Here is a 12413-nt window from a genome sequence, read left to right on the forward strand (position 1 = left end):
AGAGAGAGAGAGAGAGAGACAACCGTATAACCAGAACATGGGTTACTCTTTGAAAAATAACCCAGCAAACCAAACAATCCAGGAATTGGGTCAAAATATTAGTCCTATAACCCAGAAAATGGTTACTCGTTGAAAAAATAACCCATAATTTTAACCCAACACAAATAACCCAGAAACTGTGACGAAATAACCCAGGAGTTTTTAGAGTGTAGCTTTAATTTCCGACGGAAACAGGGAAAGTATAATCCAGTTTAATAGCCTACTATGTTATAAATATTTTAGATGAAAGTATTTTTACATTATTCTGATCCCTAAAAGGTTTTCTATCTACACGTCCATTAGCTGCTAGTCTTACTGGTAACAGTGCTTATTATAAGTGCAGCTAAGGTTGTCAGCACCGGAGTCGAAGAAAAGTTTCCCCAAGGGGACAATAAAGTATTTTCTATAATTGAACTGAGTCCAATGTTGTAATTTTTCAATGTCGTGTTTTTCGTTTTGGTAATCAGTTACTTTATTGTGTTCATATGATGTCACAATTTCATCCTACAAAATATGACTTTCAGAATATCTAGAGTCTTAGTTTTGTCAACATGTTATTCGAACAGCGGTGTACATACAGCTTCTTGTTCTTTTACTGCAAATGTACTTCACATCCTGTTGTATCACAAGCGAGACAGAAAGAGATATGTAAATATTGATCTTACCATGCAAAGGGTTGAACTTAATATACTAAAGTTCTTACAGTAAACCACACCCACCCACACAAATGCTTTGACAGATTGCTGTGAGAGGTTTCTAAGGATATTCTAGTGAAGAAGTGTGTGTGTGTGTGTGTGTGTGTGTGTGTGTGTGTGTGTGTGTGTGTGTGTGTGTGTGTGTGTGTGTGTGTGTGTGGGTGTGTGTTTTATGTTTATGTGTGTGTGTGGGGAGGGGGTGGGCATTCTTGCTCTCAACCAATCTACAGAGATCAGTGATTAGCAAGGAAGATTTAAAACCAAGCAGAGGAGACGGACGAGACAGAGTCTGACTGAATCCACTCCAGCTGTCAACGCACAATTTTAGAAGGTAAGCAAGCGGTTTAATTTGTACTCCTCCATGTTTATTTGAAACTGCACTGAACAGTCTAATTTCCGACAAGACCTGCACTTTATTTAATCAATGTATTATGTATATATATATATATATATATATATATATATATATATATATATATATATATATATATATATATATATATATGAAGGTATGGTACACATGTTGCCATCTCAGCAGCCAATAGTTGCAGCATTTTAACAAAAAACAATATTACTGTAATCATAACTGCACTAAGATCTAGTGACCAAAAAAAAAAGATATAGCCTTACACATTTGTTTTATACCATTTCAAATCCATTCATTCTGATGGTCCAAAAGAGAGCATGTTAGATATTTTTAAATATTGGTTCTGTTTTGCAGCTGTAGTGCAGCAATTAAATATTTTCAGTGGCCTCATCTATAAAATACTGTAACATCACACAGTGTTTTCATGAATGTACATTTACGATATGTCACTGTTTTATTGCATGTTGCTATTACAACAGCCCTGCGAGACAGACTGTGTGGAATAGGTTTGGTTATTTATTTTAATGATATCCATAGTAACTACACAAAGCAATTGTTGAAGCTGTAATAGGTATTTGTTTTGGCAAACTCCACTCTCATCAACCCTCTCAAGGCAGCAAATAAACCTACACTACCTGCTGAGCATCAAACAGCTGCCAGACAAAGTAAACAATTAGCTGGCAAACATATAGTGGAGCATTTAGCAGCCAAAGACCAAGATTGGTTGGAGACCACACCCGAGCTAAAAGAATTATTAGAGGATTGGACTTACATCCATTAGGTGCATGGACAGAAACACGTCTAAGTGAATGTCAATGTCACTTTATGTCAGCAGTATGAATATTAAGGCAGCGGCTTTCTAAAACATATGACTCTTGACACATATGACACATATGATTATTTAAATGTGGACCTGCTACACCCTGCTACGCTATGGACCTGCTACACCCTGCTACGCTCTGCGATTCCCTGCAATGTCCGGCGGCGTCCTGCCGCGTCCTGCCGCGTCCACTGCATCCACCCATGCTCGGCTGTGCCACGCCACATCCCGTAACGCCCTGCTGTGCCCTGCTATGACATGAACTACTACAACTACCATTGTAGTCACTGTTCCATTATCTTTATTATGACTATTATTTGCCACTGTTCATCACACCCCCAACCGGCACAGTCAGACACCGCCTACCAAGAGTCTGGGTCTGCCGAGGTTTCTTCCTAAAAGGGAGTTTTTCCTCACCACTGTCGCAACAGCCACTGCTAATGCTAGCTCTTGAGGGAATTACTGTAATTGTTGGGGCTTTGGAAATTATAGAGTGTGGTCTAGACCTACTCTATCTGTAAAGTGTCTCGAGATAACTCTGTTATGATTTGATACTATAAATAAAATTTAATTGAATTGAAATAAATCTAAAATTGAGGTGATGGCTCTTTAAATTAAATGGTTATTCAAAGTTGCTGATGTCTTTATGGAAAACTGTTTGTGTTTAACTGTGTTTTTATCGGCGTTAAACTGAACCTGCAGTTTGTCAGTCATATTAGGAGAGGAACTTGCTGTATAAAAGATAGATAAGATCCTTCTGTCTTGTGCAGATACCGTTTCAGAACATATCTTCCACTGCATGCATGTGCAAACTGCCGATGCATGCTTGTTGCTGGTAATTGACCAATCTCTCACTTAGACAAACATATATTTCACTTGACAGGGAAAGTTGTAACTCAACCACACTACCTTAATTACTATAATCTACCTAGTCTTCACAATTTCGGTGTCCTGAATGATAAAATTACTCTAAATATTTTACAAAAGCTAAAGAACTGTTAGACAAGATGCGGGAAAAAGTATTTTAAGTAGGCCTGAAAAAAGATGATTCTGTGGTAAAACTAATCCTTAGTTCTAGCTCTAATTAAGATACTGTTTCACTGCTCATGTCCAACACTGTTGTAAATGCTGCAGTCACTTCTCGATCATAAAGTATTTCACATGTCCTGCCTCTAGCCCAGCCGTTACCATTTAAAATACAGAAGGCATCTTTTTGGCCAAGAGCCATGTTGTATATTTCTTGTAACTAAGACAATCCTAGGCTCAAGTGCAGCCAGTTGCATGTAATCTATATGCAATAAGATTTAAAATACAAACTAAGCAATGTAACAGGGCAAACTCAAATCCTGCAAATGGTTGCATGATGTCCCATTACACTGTAAAAAAGTACAGACCCATTTAGTTATGTCCACTTATTTCTTATTTTTAACTGAACACGCTTATACAAGTTTTGGATTTTGAACTCAACTTTATGAGTTTTTGAAAGTTAAACTTGCATTTATTCATTGGGTCCACTATTTAAATTTTTTATCAGATATGTATGTGTTGATTGAACTTGGGTATGTAAGTTATCAGTTGAAAAAAAAAGTGTGTGTGTTGCAACAAGAAATGGTTGCCTTTCGATTTTAAAATAACCTGTCTTCACAGCATAGTTAAAGCATGGACAGAATAAATTGATTATACACATAAGTGATGTAGCCTATGCAAATTTCTACTAAAATATAACAAGTGTTGTGGCAAACAACAAAGCACTAGTGGGAGGAGGGAGTACCTGTCAAAGGCTTGTGAATTGTGAATTTGTCATTTCACTCTTCTCATATTGAAATGTACTTGAAAAGTACTTTTCAAAAGTCAAACAGCTCCGCCCACATTTAGCCCAACCCCAATCTACATACTGCAGGTGCAATTGGTTCATTGGCTTGTCAATTCCCATGATGCAAGGCGGTAAATAGAGTTGTGTTAAAATTTGCTGAAAAGTTTGCAATTTGTTCGGAATTGTTTGTTTGAATTCCGTTTATTAAACGTGTGCTTGAATGTAGTGTTTTGTTGCCTGGTAATTGTCATTGTTGTGCTGGTTTACATTTGTAACCATGAGTTAAGTGACTGTTATGTTTGATAAGAAGAGCTGGAGTATTGCAGCATTAGACTTTGAGCAGTAATAGGCTTTCTTCAGCTATTAATCTGCAGTGTGTCACTTCATTAGCACAAGTGATGCAAGATCAGAGGCTTTAGAGGGACCACTATTTTGCATGGGGGCCCTGGGGCCGCCCAACCCCAGCACCCACACTATCTCCACTATAAATGTGGTTATGTTATTGTAACTTTAAGTGAGTTGTAATAAAGCAGAAAAGTATGTCTGTTATACTAGGCAAGGAAGGTTTCTTGCATTATTAAAGAAAGTAATTTATTTGTTTTAACTTAAAGTATGAAGTTAAACTAAGTAATTAAAAGTTAAATCAACTAAAATAACAACTTTAACAAAACTAGAACACTGTAGTTACATCACCCTCATTAACTTTAATTTCTAAGTTGAAACAAAAGCAGTCTTCAAGTTGAGTGAACTTCGATTTTCAAGGCTGAAGGTGAACTTTCATTTCCAAGTTAAACTACCATGAAATTTATTACAGTGTGTGATCTTTTAGTAAAAACATTAGTCTGCTTAAGTTGAAAGTATAAGTTCAATTGCTGCCTTAAAAACATGAGTACACCTAACTTGAAAAGACAGTTGGTATGAATACAGTTAGTTGAAATTAAATGTAAAATTGTATGTTTGTTTAACAAAAGGAAGCAAGTTTCCTTGAATATACAATGTAAGATATATGGTTGTTTTAACTCACAGTATCAAGTTCTAACAATAAATTATTATTAATTAAACATCTTCTCTAACCTTACGTTCGAGTTGAAATAGCATACAATTGTATTTTTGCTTGACAAGAGGAAGCAAGTTTCCTTGAGTGGACAATGTAGTATTGATAGTTGTTTTAAATCACAGTATCAAGTTCAAACAATAAATGATCATTAATTAAACATATTCTATAATCTAACTTTGTGGGTTGAAACAACACTATTCTTAATGTTGGCTTTACTCACATTTTTAAGGCAGCAATTGAACTTACATTTTTAAGTAGAACCACCCTGATAATTTTTACAGTGTAGGCCACATCTGTTATGATAAGAATTTCCTATGAGACTTATTTTCTAACTTTCATGATCGTATCGTTCTGTGGCCTTGAGGGACAAGATAGTCAGCAGTTATAGCACTGTGGTTAAAGGTTCCTGCAGGAGTGACTGAATAAGACCAGTATGTAACGTGTGCCATGTTAATTATGAAATAAGAAGCAAAACCATGTTGTTTAACTTTGAATGTGCACTGTCTCTCTCAGAAAATGGACACTTCCCGACTTCTCTTCCTCATCTTCATGGTGATAACTACATCTGAATGTTCAGGTAGGGTACTCATTATGATGAAGTGTGCATTAATGGTTTATGAAGCTGCAACCATGTGAAAAGTCCATTCCCATTGAACCACACTTGTGGGTGCAGTATATAGACTCATACTGCTGAGGCTGCACATATTGAAGGAAGTACCCACTTCAAAGCAAAAAAAGAAAATATTTGAAGCGGACAAGGCCAGAATGTAATGGACTTGATCCTGTCTGTATGTTTCTAAAAGTAATTTGTATTTATATTATGTATTAAAAGGATATGGTTGTAATAGTTTTCCTTATTGTCAACAAGTTTAACCAAAAGACCAAAACCAACAATGAAGGTATCTGACCAGTCTGTGTAGCCAAAACCTTATACATCTTATTTGTCTGTGCCATAGAGCTCCATTGTTGTTCAGAAACTATTAAAAACACATCAATGAGCCACATGTTCCTTCATTACCATGAAACCACACTGTAGTTTATTTTCATTAAATCCTACACATGCCGTCCTGCTGCTGGAAATACTTACTAGAGCACCAAATCCACAGCTGAAAATAGTTCTTATAGACGTAGATAGATTTACTCCTGTTTGAGTTACGTCTGCTAAATCTTTTTTTGTAAAAACATTTTTCTGAAACTCTATTTTACATTTGCATAAACTAGGATAGACGCTCCATATTCATGCGGCATCTTGAAATACATTAGCTGGTAAGGGACATACAGGACTTACTGCTCCGCCTTTCGCGTTTTCGCTGTCACATGAGAAAGCATAGACAGTATATAAGAGAAAGTCACAGGTGCTGCTAATGCTGCTAATGGGTATCGTCACTTCCTGGCCCGGCAAGTTTGAAAAAGGAAACATGGAGGACCACACGTATTCAAAATCCAAATTTGAGGAACAGGAGTCTTCTTCTTCGCCCAGAAAAAGAAAAAGGATATCGAAAAGAGCAAGAGACCGGATTTTTTAAGCGTGAAGGCTAACGTGGCTGTAATACGTACTTTGAACTGCGTGGTACGAGAGAGTTGATTGCAATATATGATTCCTACACATTGAACCTTTAATACAGCATAAATCTAAATAGCACTAAATATACTTATACATACAGTGTATCAATACAGTTTATCATGTCTGTAACTACATGTTATGTCACTATTTCTGTGAGGTCTGCCATAGGTCGTTTTTCTTATAAGGGGGCGGCTGTGGCTCAGGTGGTAGCGCGGTCGCCTACCATTTGGAGCGTTGGAGGTTCGATCCCTGGCTCTGAACTCCAAATTGCTCCCGATGCTGCGTCATCGGTGTGTGAATGTGTGTGAATGTTTATCTGATTAGCAGGGGAACCTTGTATGGCAGCCTCGGCCACAGTATATGAATGTGTGTGTATGTTAAATGGTTCCTGTACTATGTGAAAGACTAGAAAAGCGCAATATAAATACAGGCCATTTACATAAATAAGCATCCCTAGCAGTGGCAGGAAACAAGACCCACAGGAGTGTTTTCTGTCCTCATATCTAAACGTGACGGTTGGGGTTTTAGACATGTTGTTATTGCAAAATAGTCACACTTGGGTTAGGAATAGGCACAAAAAGTACTTTGTTAGGCGTAGAAAAAGAGTACATTTGTTACTTCACTTCCGTGCATACGTACATGACGTAATTACACACACAGAATGGAGAATGTGATGTAGTTTTATTTACTAGTTAAAGTTCAAATTAATCAGTTTACTTATATTAATTTGTTCTGTGTTAGTACTGAACCTATTCAAGATTCTTTTTTTTACATAACCAGGAATTAATAATATTGTGTTTATCACCATTATTTCTATCATCTTCTCTCACATTTTCAGGGACAACTGAGCCCAAATGCCAAAAGATGGACAAGAGGTCATACACCCTGTTGGAAGGGGAGGCATTTTATTTAGAGCCTTACGATGTTGCAAGCGGCCTCTCTGATGAAGATATCGAATGGTACAAAAATGAGACAAAAATCCCCACTGACAAGAACGAGAATGTACATTACCATGGTGAAGCACTCTTTTTCTTAAACCTCCTCCCTGAGAACTCTGGCAATTACACTGCCTGGTAAGGATACTTCTGTCTACACGTTTTGGCAACGGAGTTCAAATTCATTATCTTTTGGTAACTCTACCTAATGATCTGTTAATACAGCCCCTGATCTGAATAACAGAAAACTATTGCTTCTTCTCCAGGGAAACAGACCCATCATCAGGAAAGTGCTACAAATATGATGTGGAAGTTAACGTCGTCAAATCAAGCTATATGAAGAACTTGCTCTACGGAGAAATCAAAAACTCAGACACGAACAAAATGATCCCATGTCCAGATCCTGTCAAGAAAACATGTCAAAGGTTGAAAGGAAAATTCAGATGGAACAAGGTACGTGTGATTACAGTGACATTAAAGTGTGATGTAATAATCTATTGTTAAAATACATGTAGTATGCAGAACACATAGGCTGAGAATGTAAGCTTTACTTAATGTATACTCTGTATGTGTGCTGTGTGTCTGATATTTTTGCTGCTGCAACACCATTATTTCCCATTTCTTTGGGATCAGTAAAAAAAATCTAATCTAATCTACTTCCTGTAGTCAATGTTCGGAACAGCTGTGCTCTTCTTTATTCTTTGTTAACGCCTACATCATTAGGGGTACTTCCTGAGTATACCAACTAGACACTATCTCTTTTCCATGATAGTACCAAGTAAGTTGTTCTTCCTAGGAATCTTTGAGGAAATACCATACATATTACATATCAGTGGGCTTGTAGGAAATGTTTAACAAATTATGCTTTATTTAACATCGTTTTAGAAGGCAAATTGGATTGAAAAGTAATCATTAATTATACATTTTTATTACATTATTATTTAATATATTTTGGGCTCTTACACATGTACATTTAGCTGATATAGTATGGTAAATATATATAAATATATATATATATATATATATATATAATAAGTATGCACAACATTTACATTCAGAGTGATATCAGTTTTCTTTCTTTTTATAAAACCATTCAGTTTATTCCAACATGCTATACTGACATGAACGCTAAGAAAATGATTGCCAAGACCTCAAAACAGTGTGTAAAATCTTATTTTCCCCCCTAAAAAATGCAGGACAAGAAACCCCTTCAAAGTCGCCATGAAGATGATCTTTGGATTGATAATGCTAGCAAAGATGACGAGGGAATCTACACGTGCATTTGTACCTGGACATACAACGGCAAGGAGTACAACTCGTCAGCCTCCAGGGAGCTAAAGGTTGAAGGTGAGAGATCATTTTCAGGTTTTTTTAAGCCTTTAGTTTGGGGTAAAAAAAAAAAAAAGAAATAATGATGACTATAGACCAAGATCATCCATGGGTTTCCTAGCAATCGGATTGTTCACACCACTAGCAAATGCTAAGACCATTTCACAGTTTTAAACATAAACATTCTAAATGGACCCAAGTTGATTTCCTGTTGCAGTGTATGTAAATGGCATCAACTGACAGGAAGTTAACAAGGGGCCAGGCTGTTGCCTAGCGATGGAATTTCATTGAAAAGGTCTATATACGGAGCACTAACATAACTCAGAACAAGGAGGTGAACAAGGCATTTGAAGGCATGCAGGCCTACATTCTCCCACCATACAAAGAAATCAGTATTTGATTGTACTGATAAATGTATGGACATTTGTGATTATATTGATCTACTTTATGTATGAGCTATCACCTTGTAACCACACCCTCGATAATCTTGTTTAAATATCAATGAGAATGTGTCACTTAAAAAAATATATTCTCCCCAACTTGAGTTATGTTGTTTGTAGTGAATTGGGTATGTGTACCGTTGACTGTAAATTATTTCATTTTTAATTTCTGGGCCATTCATATCAGGGAACACCTCACATGGATCTGCAAAATCCACGGCTGCTTCAAGAAAGGGAAAACTCAGCATCACTCATCGCTGAGAATAGTGAAGACAGCCATTTGGCATGAAAGGGGACTGGTCCTCCATCTCTGCAGAAAATCTACTATAACCTAGACCCCGCAGAAGGGCTCATATAACCATAAAAGGCCCGACGCATCCCCAACTTGGAAAGCGTGGAGTATAGAATGACCAGGCTCATCAACATATTTTTTGCCCAGGCTGTAAAATTGGTCACCAGCTCCACTCAACTAACCCTCCCCTCCCTCCCCCTCACTCCCTCAAAATGTGTCCCACCCTCAGTACACATATACATAAACCTTTTAAATTGCTGCTGCGGTATAACAAAGACATGAAGTGGACTCCTCACTATATTGTTACACCAAACATTTTGTGGTGCGTTTTAAGTACCCCTTCAACATTGTACTTCCAATGTATTGTATTACATGTCTTAATGTACGGTACAAACTCATACTACTGTTGTCATGGTACAGTCATGTTGGACTCTACACTACAGTTTGCACTAGTGTTGCCTTATTAAACTGTATGTTTTGTTTTCTAATTTGTTTTTGTTTTTTACTAAATTGGTTTGTAGGCAATTTTTTAATCGTAGAGTGTCTCACACAGATCAGAAATGCTGTATTTGGTGGCCGGATTCGCTCAGTTGGTAGAGCAGGTGCACATATACATACGGTTTATGCCTCGACGCAAAGGTCCAGGGTTTGAGTCCGACCTGTGACGATTTCCTGCATGTCCTGCATATTTCCTGAACACTCAAATTATATATAGTTAAGAATGGTTAAAAATGCTATGTTATGTTACATATACTGTTTGGCATTGTATGCAAGTTAAGAATAATACATGCGCTGCATAATGCTACATTTGCACATAATACATAGTAGGTATTGCATATAACAATAAAGCTTTAAATCTTGAATCATCTGTGTCGCCCTCTGTTTCCTTAGATCTATTTTCTGCGAAGGATCTACTCAATTTATGCTATGCTAAGTGTTAGCTTAAAAGCTTCTTTTTTAAAATCCTTTTGCTGATTTGAATTGTTTTGTTCAGTTCAAATATTTGTAGCCACTCTAGTTAGTTCACCTTCTTTTCCTTAACACACCACCTTTGAAGTGCCCTTCAGTATGTAAAGCAGTAAGACACATCACAGTGTATTCTGCTGTGACATTTGGTGTTGATTCAGTCTATCGCTTCATTCACTCAGCTGCTGGTTCAATCTGTTACATTTAGTTCAGTACAAAACTAGGCTCAAACAAGCACCCGTTTTAAGCCTGCGTTTTAACGAGCTTTCACAAGATGGGGATTAATTCAGCCCTATAGTCGGTTCAGTTTGAAAATTCACTGTTAAAGATTCACTCGTACATTTACTGGACATCTCCATCACTCAACACAAATGTGCAGTTAGGGGTGCATTTACCCTTTCTTAGAATTGCATTGTTTACTTTTGTCTGATTTGTGGCAGGTTTAGCATAGTGTGTGTGTGTGTGTGTGTGTGTGTGTGTGTGTGTGTGTGTGTGTGCGCGTGCAAAAATGTTGCCGTTATCATTTGTGTTATTCCACATTTTTGTAATACTAGTACAGTGCCTGTTGAAAATGTGCCTGCTTGGAACGGGCCGATTGCTTGGCCTGTGGTATTGCTGCTTGTAGAATTCTTCAAAACCAAATTATACCCCAAAATTATTTACAGAAGGACCCCAAACAACTTCATATGCAACTCCACTGTATAGCCTACTACTGACTTACAGTGTAGACTACTTCTACGTGACAGAGTGACATTGTACTACTATACAGTCCCTCCAGGATTTCGCGATCGAAACAATTAACGCAAATTCAACCAATTACCGAGAATTCGGTGTGACTCGCAATTTTGATCAATTACTGCAACTTTTCTGCAATTTGACCAATAACCAGAGTTTCCCGCGACTTCAACCAATCATAGCAGTCCCACGTGCCAGACGTTGCGTCAGTATGTGACTCTGAGAGCCACTGACCAAGCGGGAGTAAGAACGAGTTGATGTAACACACGTACGTCATGCCAACCTGTATGCTGCTGCTGTTTCAATCCTGTCAGCTGCTGCTGCGTTCCCCCCGCAACTGACACACGTGCACAGACACGCACGGTGGATGCAGGAAAAAAAAGATGAGACGTACACAATGACCTAAATTGAGGACAGCTACGCTCGTAAGTGCAATGACAAATTAAAGTCCAATAAGTACTTTATCAAACCGTATTAATGTGAGTCCCAGGCCAGGATAGGAAATTAACTAACAATGTAAAGATACTGACAGATATGTTCAAATTTGATTCATTCAATAAATTATTATTTTTTGTCTTAAATCCACCAGCCATTTTCATATTATACCAACATTAAACTTAAAATTAAACAAACGAGGTACAAGTTGTTAATTAGTCAGCTTTAGTGTTCAATTTTTCCAACCAGGCTAGCTGTTACCACCTGCTTCCAGTCTTTGTTATGCTAAGCTAATCGCCTACTTTAAGGGCAGCTGCACCAATTTTACACATCAAAGTATGTTAACAGGTCAAGGTTCAAGTTTCTTGGGGAGTACTACAGTGAAGTCTGACAAAGTGTCTCCAGTCAGAGTTAATTGGGGCTGAAAATTACAAGTTTAAAAATAAAATAATTCTGGGGGGGGGTGTAGTTAGAAAGAAGTGAGCTTACCAGACATCTGTAGCCTGCTCCTCAACTCTGCTCTGTTTGAGGCTACGTTTTTCTGTATCGATTTTGACAATGTTATAGGAGTTCAATGATAAGTTGAAATAGTGCTTTTTTTATTGCACATGAGAGACATGTGTGGTGTTGATCTTCTTATTGAACTCTCTTTACAGAGATACCTGAATGTCATAATTTCTTTCATACTACATGAAGGGATGCACATGTTATTGAGATTTGTGACGCTTGCTGCCACACTTGGAGGATATTTTTGGGAATGTGGCTTATTAAGGACATAAAGTCTTTCTCCCAGGTCTAATTATAAAATCAATGGACTTCCAATCCTGCACTCTTGCAACCCCACTTCAATCTGATTGCTTTGATTTACTCCTTTATCACCCTGTTGATTAGGGATGCAACGATTATAGATTTTGTTGGTACTATTA

At 37.4% G+C, this 12413-nt stretch overlaps 1 protein-coding gene across 1 annotated transcript; it reads left to right on the top strand.

Annotated features, from left to right (window-relative positions):
- The first annotated feature begins 945 nt into the window (after positions 1–945).
- On the top strand, positions 946–10214 carry LOC120570670 (interleukin-1 receptor type 2-like). The gene is made up of 6 exons (XM_039819168.1): positions 946–1065; positions 5305–5368; positions 7194–7428; positions 7557–7743; positions 8487–8637; positions 9247–10214. Exons 2-6 carry the CDS (start codon positions 5308–5310, stop codon positions 9318–9320), a joined length of 708 nt encoding a protein of 235 aa, XP_039675102.1. The 5' UTR covers positions 946–1065; positions 5305–5307; the 3' UTR covers positions 9321–10214.
- The last annotated feature ends 2199 nt before the right edge of the window (positions 10215–12413 follow it).

Source organism: Perca fluviatilis, chromosome 12 (genome assembly GCF_010015445.1).
Source record: "Perca fluviatilis chromosome 12, GENO_Pfluv_1.0, whole genome shotgun sequence".
NCBI lineage: Eukaryota > Metazoa > Chordata > Actinopteri > Perciformes > Percidae > Perca > Perca fluviatilis.

Excerpts from the sequence above, each read along its gene's own strand:
- LOC120570670 (XM_039819168.1), top strand. The coding sequence starts at position 5,308 with ATGGACACTTCCCGACTTCTCTTCCTCATCTTCATGGTGATAACTACA. Across the intron at positions 5,369-7,193 it reads AACTACATCTGAATGTTCAG|GGACAACTGAGCCCAAATGC; the intron begins GTAGGGTACTCA and ends TCACATTTTCAG. Across the intron at positions 7,429-7,556 it reads TCTGGCAATTACACTGCCTG|GGAAACAGACCCATCATCAG; the intron begins GTAAGGATACTT and ends CTTCTTCTCCAG.